At 45.9% G+C, this 26446-nt stretch overlaps 2 protein-coding genes across 7 annotated transcripts in view; one reads left to right on the top strand and one right to left on the bottom strand.

Annotated features, from left to right (window-relative positions):
* Gtf3c1 (general transcription factor IIIC subunit 1) overlaps nt 1-11576 on the bottom strand; it is a 65847-nt gene extending 54271 nt beyond the window's left edge. The window contains exons 1-4 of one of the 2 annotated variants that reach the window (XM_021229106.1): nt 11290-11576; nt 8239-8448; nt 1711-1887; nt 1251-1394 (exon numbers count right to left, since the gene is read on the bottom strand). In XM_021229106.1, the coding sequence (XP_021084765.1) occupies nt 1251-1394; nt 1711-1887; nt 8239-8448; nt 11290-11510 (752 nt within the window). In that variant the 5' untranslated portion in view covers nt 11511-11576. The remainder of the gene's footprint in view (nt 1-1250; nt 1395-1710; nt 1888-8238; nt 8449-11289) is intronic. The other variant, XM_005064446.4, reaches the window with a different exon arrangement.
* Nucleotides 11577-11744: 168 nt separating this feature from the next.
* Nucleotides 11745-26446, top strand: part of Katnip (katanin interacting protein) — a 165805-nt gene continuing 151103 nt past the window's right edge. For 4 of the 5 annotated variants that reach the window (XM_040754736.1, XM_040754746.1, XM_040754733.1 and 1 more), the window contains exon 1: nt 11745-11802. In XM_040754736.1, the coding sequence (XP_040610670.1) occupies nt 11796-11802 (7 nt within the window). In that variant the 5' untranslated portion in view covers nt 11745-11795. The remainder of the gene's footprint in view (nt 11803-26446) is intronic. The other variant, XM_040754751.1, reaches the window with a different exon arrangement.

The raw sequence follows: 26446 nt of genomic DNA, 5'->3' as shown, positions 1-26446 counted from the left end.
CCCACCCCGCAGCTGCCACCCTGTGAATTCTCTCCAACCCTTCTGCTATCATCATAGTTTCCTGGTAAGTCATAAGCCACGTGCTTGAGTGGGCTATTGCTGCTGTTTTGTTTTTTGGGACAATCATACTCAAATTCAGAATCTTCATGCCTCAATTTCCCAAGGACTGGGATGACAGGCCTGTGCCACTATATTAGGCCAGTCACAAGTTTGGCAATATAGTTACTTAACTAATAGATAGTATGAACCATTAAAATGTAAAAATTCACAAAACATGATTCTTTCCAAAACACAGGTAAGAGATGGTAGAGTTGGCAGTAATGGAAGATGGATTAGGACTTGTGACATTTTGACAATATACAGGTGTGAAGGGCACTCAGATTTACAAGATGTCTGATAAGAGTACAGGCATGACCTTTACTAGACACCCAGTCAACAACTCAGTCCTTATCTGAGTATCCACCTGCGTCAAGTCACATGCACTGCCATGGGTGTTAAATACTAAAGCTGCACTTACTCCAAATGCTTACTCACCTCCCTCTTTGAGGGTGCACCTGGCTAAGGGGGTAAAGGACACGGATTCTGACAGTTGGCTAGAGGAGAATCAGTTATGGTACAGGAATGCATCAGTTTACCAGTTTCCCAGATGGCCTTTTGGCACTGCCCATCTCCACCATGGAATGCTGTGACCAAACCTAAGTGTTTGGAGCTGCTTTTCTAAGTCCTGCACCTGATTGGCTATTACCCACCATCCTACAGAGATGGGTATGGGGAAATGAGGCAGGAGGTACAGTTCTTTCCCCCATGCTCTTTCCAGGTTAATTACTGCAAAGAGTGAGTCAGAAAGAACATGTGTGCTCACTCCCAGATTCCCTGGTCCTTAGAAGGGAATGTGCTGTTCTACTAGGGGGACTATAAGACCCAGCTAAAATGGCACCATTCCACATTGTGATCAACATAATTCAACAACTTTGCCACTGTATCCAATCAAATTTGGTTTACTTCAAATATTTTCTTCCCTACTCAACAAGATGTTAATTAATAGTTCTATTACTGGGGTGCATTTCCCCCGTCTTTTCTGTATTTAGAAAGCCTAGCTGAGGCTTTCTAAATACAGAACATTCTTTCACCAGAAACAAACATAAAAATATCTTTTTGAAAAGTTTAGCTTTTGGCCCTTAAGATTCTTAAAAAGCACAAGTAGTTATAGCATGAAAGTAACTACATATTTTGTTTTCTACAAACTGTACCTGTCCACATGAAAGCGGTTCAAGAGCAGAAGGATGGAGTGCTGCTGGGCTCCTGTAGGTAACCGGATTACATGTGACTGCATTGTAATGAGCCCATTCTTGTTGAGAATTTTCCTGTGATAATGAAGCTTCCCAGCGTCAACCCTGCAGAAGAGAATGCATCATACAGTTTGTTTTACTGGTAGCTTTACCCTCACAATGTGGTTTCTTACTTACACATAAATACCAGACACACACACACACACACACACACACACACACACACACACACACACACACACACACACACACAGTGTCTAGCCTCCTGGCCTAGCAGAAAAGTCACAAGACGCAATGGATTGCCTGGATGGATGGAACAAAAAGTCAAGCCTTGTGGAAGATATGGCAGAAAGCCCTTGCATTTGGAGTGCATACAATGGCCTTGTAATTTATAAAGTGGAGACACCAGCCCTGCTCTTACTTGAAAGCTGTGGTGTGAAGGTCTCGCTGCAGCTCCCCTTGCCACCTGGACCGGCCTAACCGCTCCAAAATACAGTAGGAGAAATCAGGAAGCTTCAGGTCAGGATCCCCCTCTAGGCCTATCAAGGCCCGGTAACGCATGTCCTGGGAAGCCACGATGATGAGCTTCTTACCCCACCTGCAAGTCACAACCACATACAGAATCAGTGCACCTGTACTGTAAGGAAACCTAAGCAAAAGAAAGCAGGACCTTTGTCATTTCTACTTATTCTGAAACACTCACAGCACCCCAGACCCATGTCACAGCTGAGTCAGAACTGCTGTGAGCTGGACAGATGGGCTGCAAAGATATCCTATAATCCTCACCACAGCACCGACTGAAGAGACTGCCTACTATCCACAAGGACCTCCTTGACACAGCCCCAAAATTACTGCCTGAATGCGGTTCTCACAGACCTCTAGATAATTCCTGATCTCATCGTTAATATCACAGTCCAGCTATCAACTCCGTAGGTCTTACAGAAGATGCTAACCCCACCCCAACCACACCCAGATTCTTCACAGAACTTGTACTCTTGGCAACAGCCTTTGTAACACCGGCTCCTTTATTTAGTATTGTCATTGCAGGCATGTTGTGACCCTGTTCACCTGCTGTGAACACAGTAACAGAGAAGCAAACTAGGAGAGAAGCTGAAAGACTATCAGGGTCATTCATGGAAGTAAAACCTTTAATTTACTGGGACAACAGAGGCTGGCTAACTGAGGCTGAGAAATCAGTCCTGATTTTTAAGTAAAAGAAAAACATCACCCAGGCAAAATCTTTTGGGGAGTTTTCTTCAAAGCAAATACACAGAAGTGGTCCAGGGGGGCCGAGGCTGCATCCCAAGCTGGAAGCTCAACTTCAGTGTGTAAGTCTCCCACATCATACTGGTTTTGAAAGCATGAAGGGGTCATGGAGAGCAGCGAGGCTTTGCACAGTGTGGAGGGTCAGAGTCTCCTTAAAGAGAGAGGCCACTGGTGAAGTTGCAGCCTCAGCTGCATTGGAGAGTCCAGGACTCACGAGGTCACAGCCATAAGTTGGGACTACATGACAGGGTAAGAATCTCTGAAAGGAAGGAGACCATTGGTGAAGGCGCAGTCTTAACTGCAATGGATACCCTACCATACTGGAGACACCAGGACTGTGGGGACAATCACCAAGGACAGCAGCAGATGTGGAGTGTGGCTGGTCTGAATCTTTAAGTAACAGGTGTTGTAGACGGTAGAGTTGGATTGTCCTGGCCCTTCAGGGCCCAGATCATTAGCAAGACATTGGGCTTTGTAAACTGTTACATTTTACTTTTTGCTTTGATGTATTTGTAACTATGTCTTAGTTCTTTCCTTTTGAAATAAGAAAGGATATATCCCTAGAGCTGGATTGTCCTAGCCCTTCAGGGCCCAGATCATGAGCAAGACATTGGGCTTTGTGAACTGTTACATTTTGCTTTTTGCTTTGATGTGTTTGTAACTATGCCTTAGTTCTTTCCTTTTGAAATAAGAAAGGATGTAACTTATTCTGAATTTTACAGAATCATAGTTAAGAGACTTTGAATTTTCAAGAGAACTTGGACTGCTAATCACTGGAATTTTTTAAAAATTTTCTTTTTATTTATTCTTTGTGTCTTTCACATCATGTCTCTTGATCCTACCCATCTCGCCCAGAATAAAACAAAATAAAATTTATGAGAAAAAAGGAAGTAAAAAGGGAGAAAGGGAAAATCTAATCATGGAAGCTGCAGTGTGACCCAGGAATTCACACGTAAACCCCTTTATCCACTTATTTCACATGTAGGCATTCATGGCAAAGAATCATTGGTCTGGTTCAAGATCCCTGGTCCCTGCTACACCCATCAATGCTAAACCTTCACTGGGACTCTTCCAGGACACTGTTTTGGAGATCTGTAGTCCTGGGTCCAGAGAACTGACCCCACCTCCGACCACCACCACTCCCCTACCCCATGCTCCAGCAAATCGCAGATGGCGTAGATGGTAGATGTTGGGGTGGGCCAACACATAACCCTGGTTGTGGGCCTGGGTTGTTGCAGAGATAGTCAGCCCCCCAGCCCTCCTGTCTTCACCACCAGAGTGAGCTCTCCAGCATTGCCCTGGCTACTTAATTTACCCCTTGCAGCATGAGCGAGGGGCAGGGCCAGTTCTCCGCTTTGACATCCGGGGTACAGTTCTGTCATACCTACATCTTTAGGGCCTGCTCTACTGTGGTGTGGGAGCCACTCTCTGAGTGCTACAGCTGACAAGGGGGCAGGGACAGCTCTCCTGCTCTTATGACCTCAGGGCCAGTGCTTCCACCTCCCTCAGATGGTGAATCACTGGCATTTTTAAAGGATGCTATGAACTTTTAAAATTTGGACTGTATATTATATTGTGATATTAACATGAGATTGTGGGATAAACAAAGGAAATATCATGGCTTAATAGTGATATAGTTATGTGTCAGGTTGAAAAGGGGTCCACTTGACACAAACTAGAGTCACCTGGAATGAGAGAACTCAACTGAAGGATTGCCTTCATCAGACTAGCCTGTGTGTGTGTGGGACATTTTCTTGATTAATGATGACGTAAGCGGGACCAGACTGCTGTGAGTGGCCCTGGCCAGGTAGTCCTGGTTATATAAGAAAGCAAACTGACTTGCAAAAGACCTAGGACTGGTTCCCAGTAACCATGCAGGGGCTTACGACCATCTGAAACTCCAGTTCCAAGGGATCTGATGCATTCTTCTGACCTCTGTGGACATCAACCACACATGCAGTATACACACATACAGGCAAAACACTCATATATATATAAATAAAAATAAAAATAAGCTGAGCAACCCATTGGGAACAAGCCAGTACACAGTGTTCTGCCGTGGTCTCTGCTTTAGTTCCTGCCTCCAGGTTCCTGCCTTGGTTTCCATCAATGGTATACTGTGTTTGGGATGTGTAAGCCAAATACATCCTTTCTGCTCAAGTTCCTTTTGGTCATGGTGTTTCTCCTAAGTAGAATAAGTAGAGAAGCTAAGTAGAATACCTGGGAAGGATGTGGTACTCTTAATTTTTTTTTTAAGATTTACTTATTTTATGCACATGGATGTTTTGTAGGCAAGTACATCTGCACACCAAAAGAGGGCACTGGATCCCAAGGGACTACAGTTTTAGCCAGTTGTGAGCCACCATATAAGTGCTGGGAACTGAACTCAGGACCTCTGGAAGAGCAGCTAGTGCTCTTAACGGTTGAGCCATCTCTCCAGCCCCTGACACTTAATTCTTAAAAAAATAAGTGTGCAGAATAAGGGTATCTGTAAATGAAGGAACTACCTTGTGAGCCACACTAAGAAGTCTCATGGTTGCGCCGGGCGTTGGTGGCACACGCCTTTAATCCCAGCACTCGGGAGGCAGAGGCAGGCGGATCTCTGTGAGTTCGAGGCCAGCCTGGTCTATAGAGCGAGTTCCAGGACAGCCCTGTCTCGAAAAACAAATAACAACAACAACAAAAAACAAAACAAAACCAAAATACAAACAAACAAAAAAAAGAAGCCTCATGGTTGAGAACTCAATGTGGTCAGTGAAGCAGGGGTCTGATTTTTGACTCCACTACTGAAAACCAGCCTTAGATCCTCCCACTACTGAATGTGTTAGGCACAATAATGTCCTACAGAGACCCAAAGACTTTTTCTAGCAAAGCTCTTCAAGAAATCTCAAGTACAGTACTGTGGGGGCTGGAGAAAAACAGCCATTTTTTCCCTCAAAACAGGCACATTAAGAGAAACTACAAGAGGATAGTTGAGTAAAAGACTGCAAATAGAGGGGCTAGAGAGATGGCTCAGAGTCAAGAGCATTGACTGCTCTTCCAGAGGTCCTGAGTTCAATTCCCAGCAAGCATGAGATAGCTTACAACCATCTGTAATGAGATATGGTGCCCTCTTCTGGCCTGTAGGCAGACAGAACATTGTATAAACAATAAATAAAATAAATCTTTAAAAAACAAAACAAAACAAAAAAAACCAAACAAACAAAACCCAGAGAAAGAAGACTTGCTGCATATTCAATCTTGTTCAATGTCCACCCTGCACTATCATCAGGCCAATAGCTGTGTTAAGGACTGATGGCCATACTACCTGGATGTGCCTGATCTCGTTTGCACTAAAAACTGCCCAACTGCTGGTCCCAGGAGTCCTGCTACTGCACATCTGTGGACTGGGACCACCTCTCTGGTGTCTGATGCTGGGCAGAGTGCAAGGAACCAAGATATCAAGATTTAAAAAAAAAATATATATATATATATATATATATATATATATTTTTTTTACCTGCAAAGAATTCACAGGGAAAAGCCAGAAAATGAAGTTACATCAGAGGCTCTAACTCCAGAGCTTCTGAAAGGTGTCTGTGTTGTCAGCAGTGAGTGCACACCACAGTCTCAGAATCCTCTGGAGTCAGCAGGGAGGGAGGAGGGAGAAGGGTCAGGAAGTAGACAGGGCAGGCTTGCTCTGGAAGGCCAGGGCTGGCATGGCTGGAGTGTGGCACATGCCAGCAACCAAACAGCTAAGGGAAACTCCAATTTGATGACACGACTTCAAACCTAACAGTCAGCACTGCAATGATAAGTACTAATGTGCCAAGCACATGTGAGACCTTGGTCATAGTGAAGAGACTTGGCCATTGGCCATTGTCCAGCTAATGGTCTCCTGGTAAGGAAAAATGATGCCCATGAAAAAGTGACTTTGGCTCAATCCTATGGCTTTTGCTAGGTCTAACTGTGACCCCACCCGCGGTCAAACTTTGGAGGCCCAATGCCCTCAGTTGTTCACTGTGCCACTCTTTCCTCAGAGTAGCCGAGGGTGCCTGGGCAGCCAAGACACTTGGCGAGGGTGCAGCTGAAGCTGGGGTGGGTGCTGGGGTGAGAGCAGCACACACCTTTGGGCTGGCAGGTTCCACTTGAAGCACAGGGAAAAGAGCAACTTGAGGGTGGCCAGGTGAGAGAACAGGAACAAGGTCACAAGGGGCCTCTGGGCCACAGAAAACAGAGCAGGTAGCAAAAAAGAACAGAATCATTGGTGTGGAAAATGAGTGGCTGGTACCCAGCTTATCTGAAGCTGCCTTATAAAAACCAGTCTTTCATATGGCTGAATCTTGTGAGATTTTTGTTTTTTTTTTCAAGAGATACTGTAAATCCATGTTTCTAGACGTTAGAAATGAAGTAATCTCTAAAATAAATATTACCTCAATCTGAGCAAACAAATCTGTGGATGATGTGGCCAGTTCAAAACCTCCACCCCAAGCAACTGGAAGACCATCCATCCATCACATTTTCATCTTAAAAAAACCTCCCATCAGGATAGAAGGGGGAGCAGAGACTGAACCAATGGGGTGATAGACTTTGGGATTACTGGAGACAACTTTAGAAAGACAAGTAGGACCTGACAGATACTGAGTATAGATGCCACAGAGAGAAGGGGCCTAGAAGAGACAGCCTAGCTCATGAGCATGCCTCTAGCCAGGACAAAGAGATGAGAGAGAGAAGCACAATTGTGAAGGAAATAACCACCATTTCCTTCATTACTGAAACACTGCATGAGACACGTGGGAACAGCCAATACTTCACAAGGGAAGAGGAGCAGGAAAATCTACCAAAAGTTGGTGAGAACAGTGAGGAAAACAAGAGAATGCAAGCTCAAGGGCAAAAGCTTCTAGAACCTTCACTGCTCCACTTCAGGGGTTAAGGGCTTACTGGTTAGGACCTTACGAACAGCAGTGTCAGGCCAGAGTCAGGGAGCAGAAGAGTGAGAGGGAGGGGAAGATGGATACCCAGAGAATCCCATGTTTCTTCCAGAAGCTTGCTCTAAGACAGACACCACAGGGTCAAGAAAAGGGGTAGTTACAGGTGGGTGAGCCTGTTAGTGTGCTCAGGAAAAAGTTCCAGAATGTGAGCAGAAGTGAAAATTCCAGAGAAAGAGCAAACACATGGGAGAGAGGAAGAGGTGCAGAGAGCTGGGCTTATGGGAGGGGAAAGAGAGACATTTCCAGACCACAGCCTTGGACTGGACCTTGGACACTGTAACCAGAGAGAGAGCAACCTTACGGCTTCAAATAAGAGGGGAGGGCAGTGTGCAAGACCCCAGAGTTCACAGGGGCAGCTTCTCCTTGACCTGGAAGACAAGAAGGAAGTGAACCATGGTTGGGCACTTGTGGAAAACGACAGACTGGACTGGTTCGTTGTGGAAGGCAGGACAGTGACTGAGAACTCATGAAGGGAAGGTGGGGTGTGCAGGGCGGAATTAGACAAGAGCAAAAAGCGCTGGGCAGATGCTGGTTACCACCAACTCCAACTGTTCTAGGACTGTGGACACAAAGGATAGGAAGTCAGGCCTCGGGGGTGACATGAAGGTCAAGGCCCAGGGAACCCTGGCAGACACTGGCAGATGCACGGGTTGCTGCATCTCACCTCAGAGCACCCAGACACCAGGGAAGTGCTGAGTATGTGAGTCCATTACCTGCTGAAGGCTTCTACCATTGTACAACGAGGCTCCAAAGACTTGGTCCTGATGTTACTGGTAATGTCCTTCCTCTCCTTAAAATATCGGCAAGAGCCCTGGATGCCATCCTTATTCTCTAAGATCATGTGAATGGGGTAGACATCTTCCAAAGTGACCGGGTCTCTCCTGGATTCCAGAATTCCAGTTTCCAAGTCAATTTCTTCATATCTAGGGAAAAAAACACACACATAAAGTTCCAACTGAGCTTCAGAGATTACATGCACCTGGCATCTTCCACCAGCTCCCTGCAGAGACCAGCAGGAAGAAGAGATGAGATACTCCGTTGCATCTCTCACAAGCAGTCTTTTTCTGTTTAAGACAATACTACTGTGCAGCCTGGACTGGCCTTGAATTTTTGATCCTTCTGCCTCAGCTTCCTGAGTGCTAGGATTACAAGCAGGCACCACCAGGCCTGGCCTGCCGTTAATCTTGACAAGCAGGTTTTTTTTTTTTTCTTTCTTTCATTTTGAGACAGGGTCTCATGTATCCTAAGCAAGGATATATAGCCAAGAATGACCCTGCAGTCGTGATCCTCCTGCTTCATCTTCCACATGCTGGAATTACAGGTGTAGTTCCACCGTGTCTGCTTTATACAATTCTAAGGCTCTAACTATCTGAGCTATACCTCTAGCCCAGGTTCTTATCTCTCTATCACAGAGAACAAGACCTTTCTAGGATCCCACCCCACCCAGAATTGGAGACCTGATCCACCTTACTGGCCAGAGCCTTTGCTTTCCCTCCAGATCTAGTTCCTGGTCTTTAGACCACCCACCAAGGTTTGTCCTCCTCTGACAGCTTTCTCTCTTTAGTCGTCTCTCCAGTTCCCGTATCCATTTTTATGGTTTTGATAGATGCTCCAATTCCACCCAAGCCTGCTTCCCTGCCTCCCATTAAGTCCCTGGAGCCTAGCACACCCTCTCAGCTGACTCTTATCAGCAAGCACCTTTGAGTTGCCTTTTTGAAGCTGGTGAACTAAGGTAAGAGGTATTGTTTGCCTTTGGAGCCTGGCTAGCATCCTTCTCTAGTGCGGCTGAGGCACCACATACATACTTTTTAAATTTAAAAAACAGAACAAAAAACCCCCGTCCTTTCTGTGAACTTTGTCCTATTTAACTCTCAATTTTCAGGCACACTGTGGCCTGTTTTCTCCACCCCCCACACTTTAATCTTGGTTGAAGGCACTGTGTCCTCCATCCAGCCTTGAGATGTAGGTGTATCTTAGGGAGGTGTCCAATCACAACGCACTCCTAGGGATGATCTCTTAATTACCAAGTGCATGGAATGACTCACAAAGGTCTAGCCTAGTCCCTCCCTCTGGCTGCTTTACCCACGGGCTTCTGTTTACTAAAGAGTGTTCTCTTAGACTCAAAGGAGACTGGCAGTACAGTAAGCACCTCCCTCAGGCCCACCACTGTTGCTGTGTTCTCCACTCATGGAAAGGGATTATTGTTCATTCAGGTGCCTCAGCAGCAGACACAGAGTATATGGACCCCCATTTCTGTCACCAAATATCTGGACTATCTTCCTTTCGTGTCTTTTTACTTATTTTTTACATGGGTTCTCACCATGTAGCCAGAGCAGGTCCTGAATTCTGATACTCCTGCCTGTGTCTGCTGGGATTTCAGGCATGTGCCACTACACCTGGCTACCTGGTATGTCTTGATCCCCTGTTCTTTTCATTCCCATCCCAACCATGCAGACCAGTCCCTGAGAGGTTATGACTGGGTCTGTCAGTCTCAGTCAGCTGCTAGTCTTACTCCCCCCTCAGTGACTTCCTATTGTCTCTATGGTAATGTAATGGACAGCTTCTTCAAGTGGATTAAATCATCATAGGTTCCCTCTCAATCAAATTTGGTTAAAGGCAGAGTGGATCCTGGAACCCAGATTTCCTGGATTCAAGTTCTGGAATCTTTTTATGTATTGATGATCTTGACCACTTAACCCCTTGGAGCCTCATTTTCTCTTCAGAACACACACCTCTTCAGGATGTTGTAGGATTTTTTTGCAACATGTATCTTCAGCCACACCTCACAATAAGCACACAAAAGTGGCAACTATGACCTCCCATCCCCTCTTGCAAGCTTACACTGCAGGCACACACAGCTTCTCTTCCATTAGGCTATCCTACTTGGGTGTTGTCTGTGCAGAGCACTCTTTGCTAACTGGCCACTAAACTCTAACTTTACAGTCTTGTCTGGCTCGTTATTATCTCTGGGAACCTCCTCTGACCTGCATAGTATGGCTTAAGAGTTCCAACTTCCCGGGCATGGTGGGGCACGCCTGCACTCCAAGTGCTAGGGTGCAGAGGCAGGAGAGTAGGACGCCAGACTGGACTGTATAGTCAGCCATTTCTTAACGTAAACGGTGGGCTGAGGCTAAAGGGGTTTTCAGTGGTAGAAGTCTTGTCTAGAACATGAAAGGGGCTGGATATTTCTGGAGAAGGACGAATGAACAGGAGACGGTAAAAGTACACTTGGCAAACCCCGAATCCAGTGCACATCCTCTGTGATCAGTTTCCTCCTCTGAAAAATGAAAAGATAACAGTATCTTGCTCACGGGTCACTGTATTGACCTGAGTTCTGTCGCTTCCAGAGCTGGATCTGGGACCAGAACCCACTTATGGGAAGAGCCCAGCACACCTCAGCTATTCGTTCACTGCTGTTTGGTGCTGTGCAGACCTCCAGTTGCCTTAGCTTTAAGAACGAACGCTCCTTAAAGGTCCCAGAAGGACCTCACCTGGTTCCACTTTTCAACCACTTCCCTGCTCCGGTTCTACTATCCAACTTAAAGGAACTCTTTGACTCCCTCAACAAACTGGTAAACAGTGCGGTCTCCGCGGTTGCCCCCTCCCCCAGCTCATCACTCTTGGGCCTGCAGGGCGCAGGGAGCCCAGGTTAGCCTGCACCCCCAAGCCCCTCCCCCACGTCCCACAGTCCCGGGCGGGCGCTCTGCACCGCTGCACCCCGTCCCCTCAAGGCTCTCAGCCCCCACCCCACCCTGGTGGCTGACCGATCTTGGAGCTGCAGATCGGGTCGCTCTCGCGGCTCCTCGTAAAAACTGATGCCTGGGTGTGTGGCTAGGGCCCGCCACAGAAACTCCTGCGTATAGGGCTCTAGCGGCAGAGGGAAAGGAGGCGAGCGGGACTCCAGGCGACTCCACAGCGCGGGCAGGCAAAGGCCGTCGAGCCCCTCCAGAGCCACCTCGTCCAACAACGACTCAAGTGCGTCCATGGCCGCTTCAGTTAGCAGCGCCCGGGGCGCCTGCGCACCTCGCCGCCGAGGTCCGGGCCCAGCGCGCCTGCGCACATCGACCGGCGGTCTTGGGAAGGAGGACCCGAGGCGGAGAGCAGAGGGGGGGAAGTCCCAGGATTCCGTCGTGACGTCACGATACCCGAGGGCGGGCTCAATGAACGAAGCTTCTTCGCCATTGGTCCGGAACCTCGTAGTAACCAGGGGAACTGCAAACAGTGTCAGGGCCGCTTCCGGTTCGGGCTCCCGGAACCGCCGCCTCTAGGGATGGACGGTTAGTGTCCGTGGGCCCAGCCGGGAGGTCGGGCGGCTGTCCCCTCATCCCTCGGAGGCGTCTCGGGGCGTAATTCAAGGCCGCAGGGTCCCGGCCCAAGATGGTGTCTGGTGGTGCGGGATGGGGACCGCGGCTGGGGAATGATCCTGTAGGAAGCCCGCTCAGACCAAGGGAGTGGGGCGGGGAAGAGATTGGCGCTGGGGAGACCTGAGGAGGATCGCGGGGGTCCGGGGATGGGCAATGGGCGTATAGAAACTGGTTGGAGGTGAGCGTGTCCCCTGGGAGTATGTCTGTCAGCTACTGGCATCAGGAGTGGAGGGAAACGGCTGGGAATACTTTTATGTGCTTGGTGTTTGTTGTTCGTAGCTCACGGTAACTGAGTACTGTTCGGAGCCAGGGTCTCCGTAACGACTGACAATGCACACATTGTTTCACAGCATTCCTTTGGGATATTCGTTTTACAGACCAGGGAACTGAGGCCAGGAGGGCAAGCAACTTGCCTGCTCAAAGTCAAATAGTAATAAGAGGCAGCATGAGTAAGACTCCTGGACACTGTGTCTGAAGTAAAATTATGGTAGTTTGAAATTTGAAGAGGTTTTTAGAAGCCTTTCATTCCATAGCTTGCCAGTGCTCACGTTTGCAGGGGCAAGTTTGGTGGGCTCCGACAGAAAACCTGCTAACAATCTATAAAGAAGCGACTGCTTAGCTCTAGTCAGATGCCTCCAGGAGCAAGTCTCAATATGTGACAGCCAGTCAGCTTAAAGGTCAGAGACTGCCTGGTTAGAATCACTGTGGGTGCCCACAAGCCATCTGGGAATAGCTTTTCAGATGGGAACACTAATGTCTGGGGGGCCTGGAATGGTCTATGCTAATGTGCTGTTTCACATTACTGCCTTTTCTGGTGAATTTACATTCCTTTGATAGCCAGTAGATGCAGCATGAAAGACAGGTGCCATTGAATGTATTGTATGTGCCTAAAAGATGTTTTTGCCCTTTGAACTTGAAGCACCATTTTAAAAAAATGTGTTTTAGGGGGCTGGAGAGATGGCTTAGTGGTTAAGAGCACTGACTGTTCTTCCAGAGGTCCTAAGTTCAATTCCCAGCACCCACATGACAGCTCACAACTATCTGTAGCTTCAGATGATCTGACACCTTCACACAGGTATACATGCAAGCAAAACAGGAGTGCACGTTAAGTAAAAATAAATAATATTTTTAAAATGTGCTTTAGCCAGGCACTGGTGTCCCCCACCTTTAATTCCAGTGCTTGGGTGGCAGAGGCAGGCAAATCTCTTTGAGTTTAAGGCCAGCCTGGTCTACAGAGTGAGTTCCATGACAGCCAGGGCTACACCCAGAGAAATTCTGTCTACAAAACAAAACAAAAAGACCTTGGCTTGCATGTATTATATCTGTAATGTTGCCATATAAATACAAAATTCGAAGTATCAGTTCACTTAGAATCCACATCAAGGCAGGAGTGGAGGTGTACGCCTCTTCCCCCTCTCCCCAGTACCCAGGAGATCTCTGTGAGTTCCAGGGTGGCCTGGTCTAAAAGTGAACTCCAGGTCAGCCAGAGCTACATAGTAAGACCGTGTCTCAAAACAATAAACAATAGATTTTTACTCCTGAACTTAGATATTTTTAATGAAGGTAGCTGTGTGTCCCCCTTCCCCAAATAGTAAAAAAAAAAAAAAAAGTTTTGCTTACATTTCCTCTCCCTCTCTCTCCCTTCTTGTTTTTTTTTTTTTTTTTTTTTTTTTGCTTTGAGACAGGGTCTCATATAACTCAGGCTAGTTTCCAACTTGCTATGTAGACAAAAATGAGCTTTAGCTCCTGATTCTCTTGCCTCACTCTCTGAGTGCTGGGATTACATGCAAATGCCACCATGCCATTTAAATGGTTTTCTCTCTGTCTTTTCTTTCACTTTTCTTAGGACTAGGGTTTAAACTTCCGACCTCATTTCTGCTAGGCAACTGCTCCATGGCTGAGCTATATACCAAACTGGCTGTTCCATCCCTTTCAAAAGTCTCTTTTGGTTTTTCGAGACAGAGTTTCTCTGTAGTTTTTGGAGACTATCCTGGAACTCTCTTTGAAGACCAGGCCGGCCTCAAACTCACAGACATACAGAGATCCGCCTGCCTCTGCCTCCTGAGTGCTGGGATTAAAGGTGTGGGCTACCACTGCCCAGCTGTTCCATCCCTTTCAAGTCTCAATAAGAGTCGGGCGGTGGTGGCGCACGCCTTTAATCCCAGCACTCGGGAGGCAGAGGCAGGCGGATCTCTGTGAGTTCGAGGCCGGGCTGGACCGATAGCCTCCAAAACAATACAGAGAAACCCTGTCTCGTAAAAACCAAAAAAAAAAAAAAAAAAGAGTCTCAATAAGTTGCTTGAGCTACCCTTGAACTCTGTAGCTGAAGCAGGCCTTGAACTTTTAAACTGCTTCAGTCTCTTGAAAATTAAAGGCATGAAAAACTATACATGGCTTATTTTACATTTTCCCAAATCTCTATGTCCAACTTAATAGAAAACAGCTAAGCCAGATGCACGTGGGGGCTGCATGTCTGTTATTCCAGCACTTAGGAGACTGAAGCAGGATCATGACTTCAAGGCTAATTTTACCTACATAGTGAGACTTTGTCTCAAAAAGCCAAAAGGAGGCAGTTGAACTCTTGCTTCTGCTTTAGGATCCTGCTTATACCAACAATTATGCTATTTTGACTAATGAATATGAACAGATAGCCTCACACATACATAGGTGGATAGGGAATTTAATATCTTTGCCTTTTCAGATAACTGTGGATACTTAGGCACTACATCAAAACTCAGCAAGTGACAGTTTCCAAAAGGTCAATTACAATGTGGTTAGTGAACTTGGAACTCATATAATAAATTCCATTGGTCTGTTTTGCCCTTTGATCTATGGGCTATTTTCCCCATATCCAATTTTATAGCTTCAGCTATTGGTCATTTGGAGACAGCTGTCTATATAACATGCAAATTCTCCAATTGGTGACATTAGAAATTACCCAGCATCAATAAATAAATAAATAAATAAATAATCACATTAGGAGCTGAAAGTGGTGTTTCATACCTGTAATCCTAGCACTTGGGAGCCAGAGACAGGAAAAGCCCAGGTTTGAAGTCATCCTAAGTTACAGAGTAAGATTCGTCTCAAAAAGCTAAGTAAGATGAGTCCTATTATTACTGCTGTCACCTTCTCTGTAAGAAAGAGATTAAGTCTGGAAACTGCAAAAGCAGTGTAAGCACCTTGCCACTTGCTTTGCCTTGAAAACTTTATCACTGGCAACAAATATTGTCAGTTGTTTCCCTGGTGACAGGCTTACTTCTTTTGTGTCTGAGAAAATATCTGCCAGACCCCCAAATCTGAAGAACCATAATTAGTGTCTTGTTCATACAAGTAACAATGATATTCCATACAGATACTGTTAGTTAATCTGACAACATCCATCATTTCCTGGTGTTTCTGGCACTTTTACACCTAGTCATAAAGACACGTGTCTGATCTGTGGTTGAAGCACAGCATGCTGTAAGTGAATTGTGATTTTAGTTAACTAGGTAAGCCACTGGTCTTATCAGAAAAAACATTTGCTTCCTAAACTCATAGACTAAGTATCTAGCAAGTCTCCCCAAGCTGGGCTGGGCCTTACTGTGCAGTTTTCTGTGCCTGCTTTTCTCTGGCACATTGGTTTGGTTGAGGCTATCCCATCTCTGTGTTGCAGTTTAGATGGTGCTCCTAGATTTGGTCTAAGTAGCCCTGGGTTGCTATCTCAGCTGTGCCATCTTTGAATCTGTTTTCCTGTCCATGAGATGGATATGACAGTGAAATGTTTCTTAGGCCAAGTGTGGTGGGTGGTACACACTATAATTCCAGCACTTGCGAGGCTGAGACAAGAGGATTGGGGTTCAGGGCCAGCCTAGGCCCATAGCATCCCCTGTCTCAAATAAGGAAAACAGAGAAGAAAGTATTTGTAGTGTTAGCTGATGGTATTGGTGCCTGCAAATAAACAGATTTCTTTCAAACTGCTGCTGGAAAGAACAGGCATTCTCTTTTCCAGTTTCCCTTTCTCCTTCTCTCCCCAAGACTGGGTCTCTGGTAGCCCAGTCTTACGGGAAACTAGATTTGTAAGGGAGGATGACCTTGAACTCCTGATCTACCAGAAGTCTCTAACACAGGAGTGTACTGTTTGTTTAGAAAATTTTTCTGTTTGCCATTTTTTATGCTCATGAAGGTAATTGGCCATGCAAGCATGCTCTGCCTATGAAAATGTTCGCCTTTGCATTAAAGTCTAATTTTCTCCAGCAAGATGGTTAAAGAAAAACCAATTGTACTCAGTCTTTGGGGGACATGATAATTAGAGAAAAGCTCACCACATCAGTGCCATTAGAAAGGATCTTAAAGTTGCTTCATTTGTCTTTGCCACTCTGGAAGCAAACATTTAACATTTCCCCTGTTGATACCAACCATTTGCTTAGCAAACTTTCTCAAAGATTAATAATGTCAAGCTGAAATTTTGCCTGGCTTGTCTAGATGATCCCAAACTGCAGAACAGGCAGCGATGATCCCTGAGGCTTTTCTGGGAGCATATTGCCAATCACCAGGATGGAGTTCGAACCTTGTGTGGTGCATACCAGCCTCGTAGGGATGTTTCTGTTTCTCTTACTACTTAAACCAAGCATGAGATAACCGGAAGATTGGGCTTCAGCTGGCAAAATAAATATGTGCCTTATGTGCCACGTGTCTGCTCTTTTCTTCTTTGCTTCCTACTTCCTCCAGGTGCCTTTTCTCTTGATCCAGAAACTACTCCACACTATCACTTTAGCTTCCAGGAACTTGGCACTGTGTTCTGCTTGTTTTTATGGCATTCAGGTAGTGATTCAACATATCAGTATGTTTGTGCAGCAGGATCTAGACATAGCAAAATAAGTAAAATTGAATTCCGGTGAGGAGCAGGGATTCATTATACAATTCCCCCCTCCCTCTCTCCTTCCCTCCCTTTCTCCCTCCTTACTCATATAGCATAGGCTGGCCCTGAAGTTACTGTGTAGTGAGGATGATTTTGAACTTGACCTATCCAAGTGCTGAGATTAAAGGTATACATACCACCTTTTTTAGCTTTGCTCCCATTTCCAGATTTTTTTTCTTTTTCTGGGGCTCAGGATGCTGCTCAGTAGAAAATGATTACCTAACATGTGCTAGATACTGTATTCCTTCCCTGGTACCACAAAAAAGAAGTTACCAAAAAAAAATCTGTAAAGGTGATTAAAAATATTTTAATCTTTTCTTAAAGTGTGTGTGAGAGAGAGAGAGAGAGACAGAGACTGAGACAAAGACAAAGACACACACAAGGAGAAGTAGCAAAAGATGAACTCTGCACATCAAAGTCTGCAGACTAACCTGATAGAGTCATTCCGCAGACATGCTTATTTGGCTTGTATTTTTTTATATTAGCACTTGTTGTCAGCATTGAAAAATAGATTTCTCATCAACATTAATTTGGTGTTTTGAAATATCAAGAGACTGATAATATTAGACTGGGGTTCTGCATGGGAATTACTCTCAAGTAGAGGTACCCTGAGAGGGAGGTGCACCTTCCAATACTGTTGGGGAAGTCCTGTATATATGTCAATAAAGCACTGCTGGCCAATAGGGAATCAAGATAGGTGGGACTAGGAGTCCAGGAGGACTCTGGGAAGGAGAAACAGAGAGTCAAGATGTAACGCCATGGAGTAGGAAGCCCGAAAACCTCTCCGGTAAGAGAAATACTTAGATTAACAATTATGGGGTAATTACTTAAGTCAGAGCTAGCCAGTAAAAAACAAACAAGGCCAACAGCTTCATAATGAATACAGCCTCCTGTGTGTTTATTTGGGACTGATACAGCTCTGGAACCAGGCTGGCAGGAAGGCGTCTCTCAAGGAAAAGGCTTCTCTTTACACAATACCACCCACTGCCCTTGTGTCTCTCACCTGCCTGATGTCACAGTCCTGTTATCCTATGGCTGTGAACACCTTCATAGGTCCCTGTGGACTCTTGTGTTTATATCATGCTATACATAGTGCCTGAGAAAAGGTAAGATAATCTGCTCCAGTGAACTCACAGGCTAGTAAGAAAGCTATACAAATGGGTGGCTTACAATCCAGCATGGCAGTCTAGGAGAGAGCATTTGTAAAGATCACTCCCTTCCCAAAGCATTTTGCCCAACTGCCTGCTTTTGTAAATAAAGTTTTATTGGAACACAGCTCTGCCCAGTCCTATCCATTTCTTGTATGGTGGCTCTCATGCTGCAGTGGCAGAGCTGAGTGGTTTTGGCAGAGAACATACTGTCTATGAAGCCAAAATACTTGCTGTCTGACCCTGTCCAGAGTCAGGTTGCCAACTGCTGCCATAGAGGATTCAACCTGATTTAATTTCTAGATAGTTCAATATGTCACTGTGATTGTGCTTATCTTAATCGCTGCAGAGCAACAACTTATCTAAATAGTCTGCACCTTAGAGTGTCATAACTGGTGCACACAGCTCAGCCTCCTCACGAGGTTGGAGAAGATGAGCTAATGGAATGGCCCTCCACTGTGGAGCTAGGTCTCTGCTGCTCAGTTTAACTGCCTTTGGGCTCACAGGGTATGGCCCTGTGACTGTGCTCTGTTCCCAAGTGGGAGAGAACTGTGGAGGAGTATTGAGGAGCCACTTCTAAGCACTTTAAGAATGAGGAGATAAGACTGCCAGTGAGCAGAGTGGTACAATCCCAGCACATGGGAGCTGAGGCAGGAGGGTCTTCAGTTCCCAGCCAGCCCGGTCTATATAGCCAAATCCATCTCAAAAAGTAAAACAAGAAACTATGAACTCCCAGTATCTTGTGGGTTTCTGAAAAGGCTGGCCCTTGCAGCTACAAGTGACCTATGGATGTGTCCCATTTATTTGGAGAATTTCTCTAGAAAAGCAGTCCAGCTCTAATCTTGAGACACCCGCTCCTGTCCAGAAGTTTTATACTGGGCTGCACTGGGCTCATAGCTCAATTTTCTCAATTCAAAATTGTAGCTTCACATGAATCCCTGAATGTTTCACTTTCATTATAAGGGCCATTGGCTACACTAAGCCTGCTTTGTTACTTAGGCCCAGTCCTTCAGTAATGAACAGTGGCTTGCCATTGACCTTGGATATGTGCTGATGGTTTGGCCCCCTTCTGACTGGTGGCACCAGGTTCCAGGAGCTCACATGTGGCATGACACATACTGGCCTTCCCTGGGCACCTGAGATTTCACCTGAGCTGTCACAGGCAGCTCCCCACTCCTGAACATGTCACCTTCTTTCCCAGCTTTTTGCCTTACCCGTGATGCATTCCTGGCCAGCTGCACCCTTTCAAGTCACTCCCAGCAGACTGTGGTGATAGGCCCTGGCATGCAGAAGTACCTCTTCTGTCTAAGAGGCATCCACCAGGTTGTAGCAAGACTGGCCTCATACCCTTTTCCCTGTGGAAATGGAGGCCCACTCTTCTGTTATAGGCTGAGGCCTGGCAAACAAGTGTTTAATGAATTGACATTGTAACCACGGAGAAATTAACCTATTTGTGCCCTGGAAAATTTTCTGGCTAATCTCCATAAAGCAAACTCTTAGCTAGGTCTCCAAACATTTTATATTCCTTTTTCTCTAATGATCAAATTTAGCTTTCCCAGACACTGGCCTGTAGACTAGTTCAGCCCAGGCTTGATATCATACCTTGGCCAAGCTTCCCTTTCTGTGACCCAGCAGCCTCTCCCTCGCTTTTCAACTAGCATCCTGCCTCCAGTTCTCACCCCAGTGAAGTTGTGTTCACTTCTAACAACTGCCTAGTCATGGAGCCCACTGCTACCTTGAACCCCTTAGGTAGTGGATTCCTTAACAGTAGTGTGTGTGTATGTTTATGTGTGTTTCACCATTCAAAACAAAGTGCTTTCTTTTAGTACATTGTAAGAAGAAAATCACAGGTTTTAGCTGGAAGGGACTTAATGACTCAGAGTTCAATTTTAGGGACCTTGAATTGTCTTAGTGTTCAGAGTATTCCAGGGGTCACAAATTGTGAGGTCTGCAAGGCCAAGTAATAGACATGATATAAATGACTGCTGTGGTCAGGGTGTCTGTTAACAGCTGCTCCATCAGTGCCCAAGCCCATTGGCATAGTCAGGAATACTCATTTTCATGAAGATCTGCCTGCTAGTTTCTCAGAGCATGTGATTTTCTCAGTCTATAAAACAGAAAGCTGAGCATGGTATTGTCCCACCTGTCGTGGTGATGGACATCTCTAATGTTAGTGCGTGGAAGGTGCCCTGGGTTGCATGAGACCCTGCCTAGAAAATTAACAAAACAGCCGGGCGTTGGTGGCGCACGCCTTTAATCCCAGCACTCGGGAGGCAGAGATGGGCGGATCTTTGTGAGTTCGAGATCAGCCTGGTCTATAGGAGCTAGTTCCAGGACAGCCTCCAAAGCCACAGAGAAACCCTGTCTTGAAAAACCAAAAAAAAAAAAAAAAAAAAAAAAAAGAAAGAAAGAAAATTAACAAAACAAAACGAAACCACTAGAATTACTCACACCCATACATGCACACAAAAGCCATACTATCAATATCTCCCCATTAAGGCATTTTTAAGAAGTATATATGTACAAAGTCCCAAGGCAAAGAATCTGGCATATGAAATGTATGTGTGTTAGCTTCATTGGTGATGATGTTGCTCTCGCGATCATTGGTTCAGACACACGAGCCTTTGCTTTCTGAAATTTTGCTGGAGGGTCCAACCCCCCTAGACTTTGGACCTGACCTCAGCTGCAGGGAGACAATCAGGAAAGGTAGGAGTGAGAATGAGAGGGCACTGTACCATCTGGCAGCTTCAGCTCTGCCAGGCAGGATGACAGGCCTTGCACCACCAGATTTTCACAAGAGTACAGAATTTGGGATTTTGAGATGTGAATTCTCCCAAGTGTTAGAGGGGGGAGGGGGAGGGAGGGGGGAACTAGACGAACATCTGTGCCCAGATTGAGCTACTGAGTGATTCTTGGATCTAGCCTGATCACTGTTATTTGTCAGATGTGAAGGCTTACTTAAGGCCCATGGGAGCTAAGAGTCCAATAATGGTGACTTCCAGGGATGGGGCCAGCACCCAGATCTGTTTCAGCTTATCTCCCCCTACTCTTTCCCCAATATCTCTATTTATGAACTCTGCCTCTGCATATTCTGTTTTGAGCCTACAGAAACAAGCTATGAAAACCCACAAAAGAGGGTCAGGTCTCCCCTCCTGCTATGGGTGTTCAACCAGTCATGCTTCTGTAGAGGAGGAAGTAGGATCGAGCTTGTGGGTTTGTAGCTGGGGTTTCTGTTCCACCTAGTCTTGCCCTCCTTCAGCCCCAAATAAATACACATAGATTTATATTAATTAGAAACTCTTTGGCTGAGCCGGGCGTTGGTGGCGCACGCCTTTAATCCCAGCACTTGGGAGGCAGAGGTAGTGGGATCTCTGTGAGTTCAAGGCCAGCCTGGTCTACAGAGCTAGTTCCAGGACAGCCTCCAAAACAATACAGAGAAACCCTGTTTTGAAAAACCAAAAAAGAAAAAAAAAAAAAAAGAAAAAGAAAGAAAGAAACTCTTTGGCTGATGGCTCAGGCTTCTTACTGGCTAGCTCTCTCTTAATTACTAACCTGTAAGTATTAAACTATGTATTGCCACGAGGCTGTGACTTACCTGTAATGTTCCAGCATGTTACTCTTTTTCATTTTTTCTTTTTTTTATTTAAATTAGAAACAAGCTTGATTCACATGTCAATCCCTGCTCCCTCTCCCTCCCCTCCTTCCCCACCACCAGCATGTTACTCTTTTATTGACTACATGGCATCTCCCTGGCAGCCTCTCTTTTCCTCTCCCCAGAATTCTCACGTGGCAGCCCCACCTATACTTCCTGCCTGGCTACTGGACAATCAGTGTTTTATTCATCAACCAATAAGAGAAACACATATACAGAAGGACATTCTTCATCAGAATAGACTGGGGTATTTGTGCAAATTTTGACTTAAAAAAAATCTAGTTCCTCCACTTGTGGGGTTTGAGAGGCATGCTGGGCATTTGGTAAAACCAGCCATGGTGGTACAATACTGTAACCTCAGCTGTTTGGGTGACTGGAGTAGGAGGGTTGTCATTTCAAAGCCATCTGGGCTTCATAATGAAACCTTTTATCTGAAGACTAAACCAAATCTAAACAAATCCTCCAAAAAGTTCTGTCTGGGAAGGCACGCACCTTTTCATCAGGATTCTTTAGGTGTTCGTGCACTTTTCGTGGCAATTGAGTAAGTCATTTGGGGCTTGTCTTGTCTTATGTGGCAAGCCCAGGGGTGGAAGGGGTCAGATAGGTTGTGGAAGGAAAATGGATTTAGTAACTAATGTGACCCATGTAGCGATAGATCAGAGTCCATTTCAGCCTGGGAATCCTGTTTCCACAGAAGCCAGTGGTTATGTTATAGAAGTGTAGCTTTTCCTTACCTTACACATTTCCCAGTGGTCCTCAATGGAATATCAAACACATTCAATTACATTCTGTTTCACCACATCACAACATGGTGGGTGTGGGCAGGGACATTGGGAAAGTGTCGGGTTCAGAAAGCTCTTCGAATAGAAGTTGATCATGCCCCTCCCTGCATTGTTCATTCATTTTAGAAACATCTGCCGATGCTGGCCACAGTCTAGGCACCATTCCAGGTGTGGAGAATTGAGTTTTCATAAAGCACTGTAGCAGCCTTGTGGTAGAGACAGACCATGAGTGCATAAGGAGCAAAGGGGCGGAGGGGGGGGTATGGTAATGCACGCTTTTTGTCTTACCACTTAGGAGGCAGAGGCAGGTAGAGCTCTGTGAGTTCACTGAAGTCTAGTCTACTTAGCAAGTTCCAGGCCAGCTAGGGCTACATGGTTGAGACCCTGTCTGAAAACCAGAGTGTTTGTGGGAGATTATGGTAGGAGGCCTGTGGATGAGTTCACTAGGAGTTGTATCCCTTTGAGTTGAAAGTTAATTGGTAAGAAGGAGCTGAATGAGGCCCAGGGGGTGAATAGCCAAGATCTAGGTAATGGAGAGGGCCAAAGAGGAGTGTGGGATGCCAGGAGCAAAATAAAGATGGATGAGATGGCAAGAGTGAGAGCTTAGGGTACTCGAGATGCCTCAGGCCGGGTCCATGTGAGGTCTATTCAGCCAGAGCATGGTTTGCATTGTTTGCTACACACAGACACAGAAGGTAAGCTGATATGTGATAAAGTCTCTTTAAAATTTGTCTACTGTGCTGGGTGTTGGTGGTACACGCTTTTAATCCCAGCACTCAGGAGGCAGAAGCAGGCGGATCTCTGTGAGTTCGAGGCTAGTCTGGTCTACAGAGCGAGTTCCAGGACAGGCTCCAAAGCTACACAGAGAAACCCTGTCTCAAAAAACCCCCCAAAATTTTTTTGTCTATTGTGGTTTTCTGTCTGTAATGCTGAGGCTGGAACCCAGGGCCTTGTACCTGTTAAACAAGGGCTCTACCTCTGAGTTTCTGTTGTTTTTAGATTTTATTACATTTGTGTGTGTGTGTGTGTGTGTGTATGTGTGTATGTGTACACATGGAGGTCAGAGGATAGGTTATAGGAGTCATTTTCTTTCTACCATAGTTGTGTTTGTATCAGCGTGTATGTGTCCATGTTTGTGTGCGTCCATGTGTATATGCATGCATACATGTGGGGTGTGTGTGTATACATGGCAGTTAGGGGATAATATGTGAGAGTCATTCTTTTTCTACCATGTGAGTCTCAGGGTTAGAATTCAGGTTAGGTCTTCAGGTTTGACAGAAAGTTCCTTTCCTGCTGAAGCTCTGTGCTGGCCCTGAGCTTCTACTCAGCTGCCACTGGCAAATCTGGCCAAGAATGGAGACTGGAGCTGGATATGATGGGGAACACTTGCAACCCCAGCATTCAAGAGGCTGAGGCATAAAGATTATGGGTTTGAGGTCAGCTTGGGCTACAGAGTGAGATCCTGTGTGCCTAAGGGGTTGGGGGAGTTCAGGGGCTGGAAGAGGGACAGTGAAGAAGACTGAATAAGTTTGGGGTGTACTGGGAGCCAGAGTTCCACAGAATAAGCCGGGATCCCTGAATCTCAGTAGATCTGAACAGAAGGATATAAACCTCTCACTTTATAGGTTTGTAAACTCTATAGGTTTATGCATGTTCTTTCCTGTCCCTGACAGTGAACTTCAGTGGATCTGTGACTGATCAGACCCCTGGACAGGTAGGTAGACTCTGCCACTCAGGGCTGGCAGTCTCAGCCATCATGCTGCCTTGTCCTGCTCTGAGACATCCGAGTGTGAGGCTACAAGCCAATGCAAAGAATGCTGTGCAGTTATAAATAACCACTTCTAGCTGCCAGCTGTAATTTGGATTTGGAAAGGAGAGGAGGGTCTTAGCATGACTTGTTTATCTCAGGTAATCTGGCAATAAACTGGGCCCTGGGAATTGCAGTTACAAGGAAAATGCAAAGGAAGAGTGACAGAAATATGGTTTCAGGCTTTCAGAGTAGAATATAGCTTAAAGGCCCAGCCCTACCTGGGGCACATGGGGAGCAAAGGGAGCCTTTGCCTGGCTCCTGCTCTTGCCTAGTAGATTTCCGGCAGATCCCTTTAAGTTTCCTCAAAAGGGGCTCATGGACTTAGAGGTAAAGAAATGTACTCCCTTGGTGTCTACCTATAGGACCCTGCTGTGGACCCCCAGTGGTGAAGTCTGTGGGTGATCAAGGCTTCTGTTTTAAGTATGACCTATGTGCTCCCTCCCTTTTCTTCTGCATCCTGTGAACTCACTCTAGGTTACAGCACCTAGTGTAATGTGAACACTGGGAAGCAATTCATGCTGTATTTAGAAAACACTGATAAGATGGGGCGGTGGTGGTGCATGCCTTTGATCCCAGCCCTCAGGAGGCAGAGGCAGGCAGATCTCAGTGAGTTCAAGGCCATTCTGGTCTACAAATCGAGTTCTAGGACAGCCTACAAAGGACACAGAGAAACCCTGTCTCAGAAAAGAAAGAAAGCAAGGAAGGAAGGAAGCAAGCAATGACGAGAAAAGTACTACATGTTGTTAAGATGCTTCCCCCAAATATTTCGATATTTCAATTTGCTGTTAATTGGGCCTGTGGATAGGAGGGGCTGACTGCCACTGGGAAAGAAGTGATTTTTACAGTTTCCTGCCTAGTTACTTTTCTATTGCTGGAAGAGACACCATGACCAAGACAACTCATAAAAGAAAGCATTTAATTGGGAGCTTACAGTTTCAGAGAGTCAGTCCATGGTCATCCTGGCAGAAAACATGGCAGCAGGCAGGCAGGCATGGAGTTCACAGCTTACACCTTGATCCACAAGTAGGGGGTGGGGGGAGGCAAAGAGAGAAAGAGAAAGAAAGGAAAAAGAAAGAAAGAGAGAAAGAAAGAAAAGAAAGAGAGAGATGGCCTAGTGTGTGCTTTCAAGTCCTCTAAATTCACCACCAGTGACACACTTCCTCTAGCAAGGCCACTCCTCTTAATCCTTCTCAAATAGTGCCACTCCCCAGTGACTAAGCATTCAAATATATGAGCCTGGGGTGGGGGAATTCTAATTCAAACCACCATAGTTACCTGTTAGGTTGGAAAATGGAAGCCTGTTTTGAATTTTTGAAAATCATTCACCAGGCAAGTTGGATGGCTCAGTGAGTAGAGGTGATTGTTGCCAAGCCTGAGGACCTGAGTTTGACCTCTGGAACCCATATGGTGAAAGGAGAGAACCAACTCCCACAGTTATCCCTGACTTTCAAATTAGCCTCCCCTCCGCACACACACTCAAAATAAATGTAATAAAAATAATTTGTCGACATTTAAAAATCAAAGTTTTCTCATAACACTGATTATCAATTTCTCTGGAAAAATCAAAACAGACAAAAACAAGCCAGGTACGATGATACATACCAGTAATCTCAGTGCTGGGGAGGCTATGGCAAGAGGATTGCCTGGCGTTCAAGGTCAGCCTGGGTTACAGAGTCTTTAACAACAACAAAAATCCAGAAAAGCTAGCAGGAAAAGGCCCATATTCTGCCATAGGAACCAGTCTAGTAGCTGAGCATCCTGTGAGGCTGCTCTCCGTGCACCCCAGCCCTGCCACGTTGCTACTTTACCTGCCTACCTCTGACGTGTTTACAGTGCGGTAGGTGGAAGTCAGAACCAGGGTTCATAGGCACACAGAAAGTTGAGTGGGGCTGAGGGTGCGTGGAGCCTGCGTAGAAATGACACTGAGTCTTGAGGGCTGTGCAGGCACAAACTTGCCAGGTTCCCTTCCTTGCTCTGGGACCTTGGGCAAGTTGTTTTACTACTTTGTCCCAGAGCTGTGAGTGGATGCGAGTCAGGGCCAGTGAAAGCAGCTCCAGCCGCCATGGACAGGTCTTAACTGGCCCTCTTTAATCTTTCCCCATTTCCCTTCCTTATCTTCTCTAGCCATTCCGTAAAACATTTGCCCTCAAATTAGCTAAGAAACTGTTGTTCATGTATTTTTGTCATTACTTCATTCTTATCTCCCAGCATTCCAGAGCGATCTTTTGAGAGATCTGTCCTTCTGCAGATGCTGTGCTGGTCTTCCAA

Source organism: Mesocricetus auratus, unplaced genomic scaffold (assembly GCF_017639785.1).
Source record: "Mesocricetus auratus isolate SY011 unplaced genomic scaffold, BCM_Maur_2.0 Super-Scaffold_4256, whole genome shotgun sequence".
In the NCBI taxonomy this organism is placed as follows: domain Eukaryota; kingdom Metazoa; phylum Chordata; class Mammalia; order Rodentia; family Cricetidae; genus Mesocricetus; species Mesocricetus auratus.
This window is presented reverse-complemented; position numbering and strand designations above follow the sequence as displayed.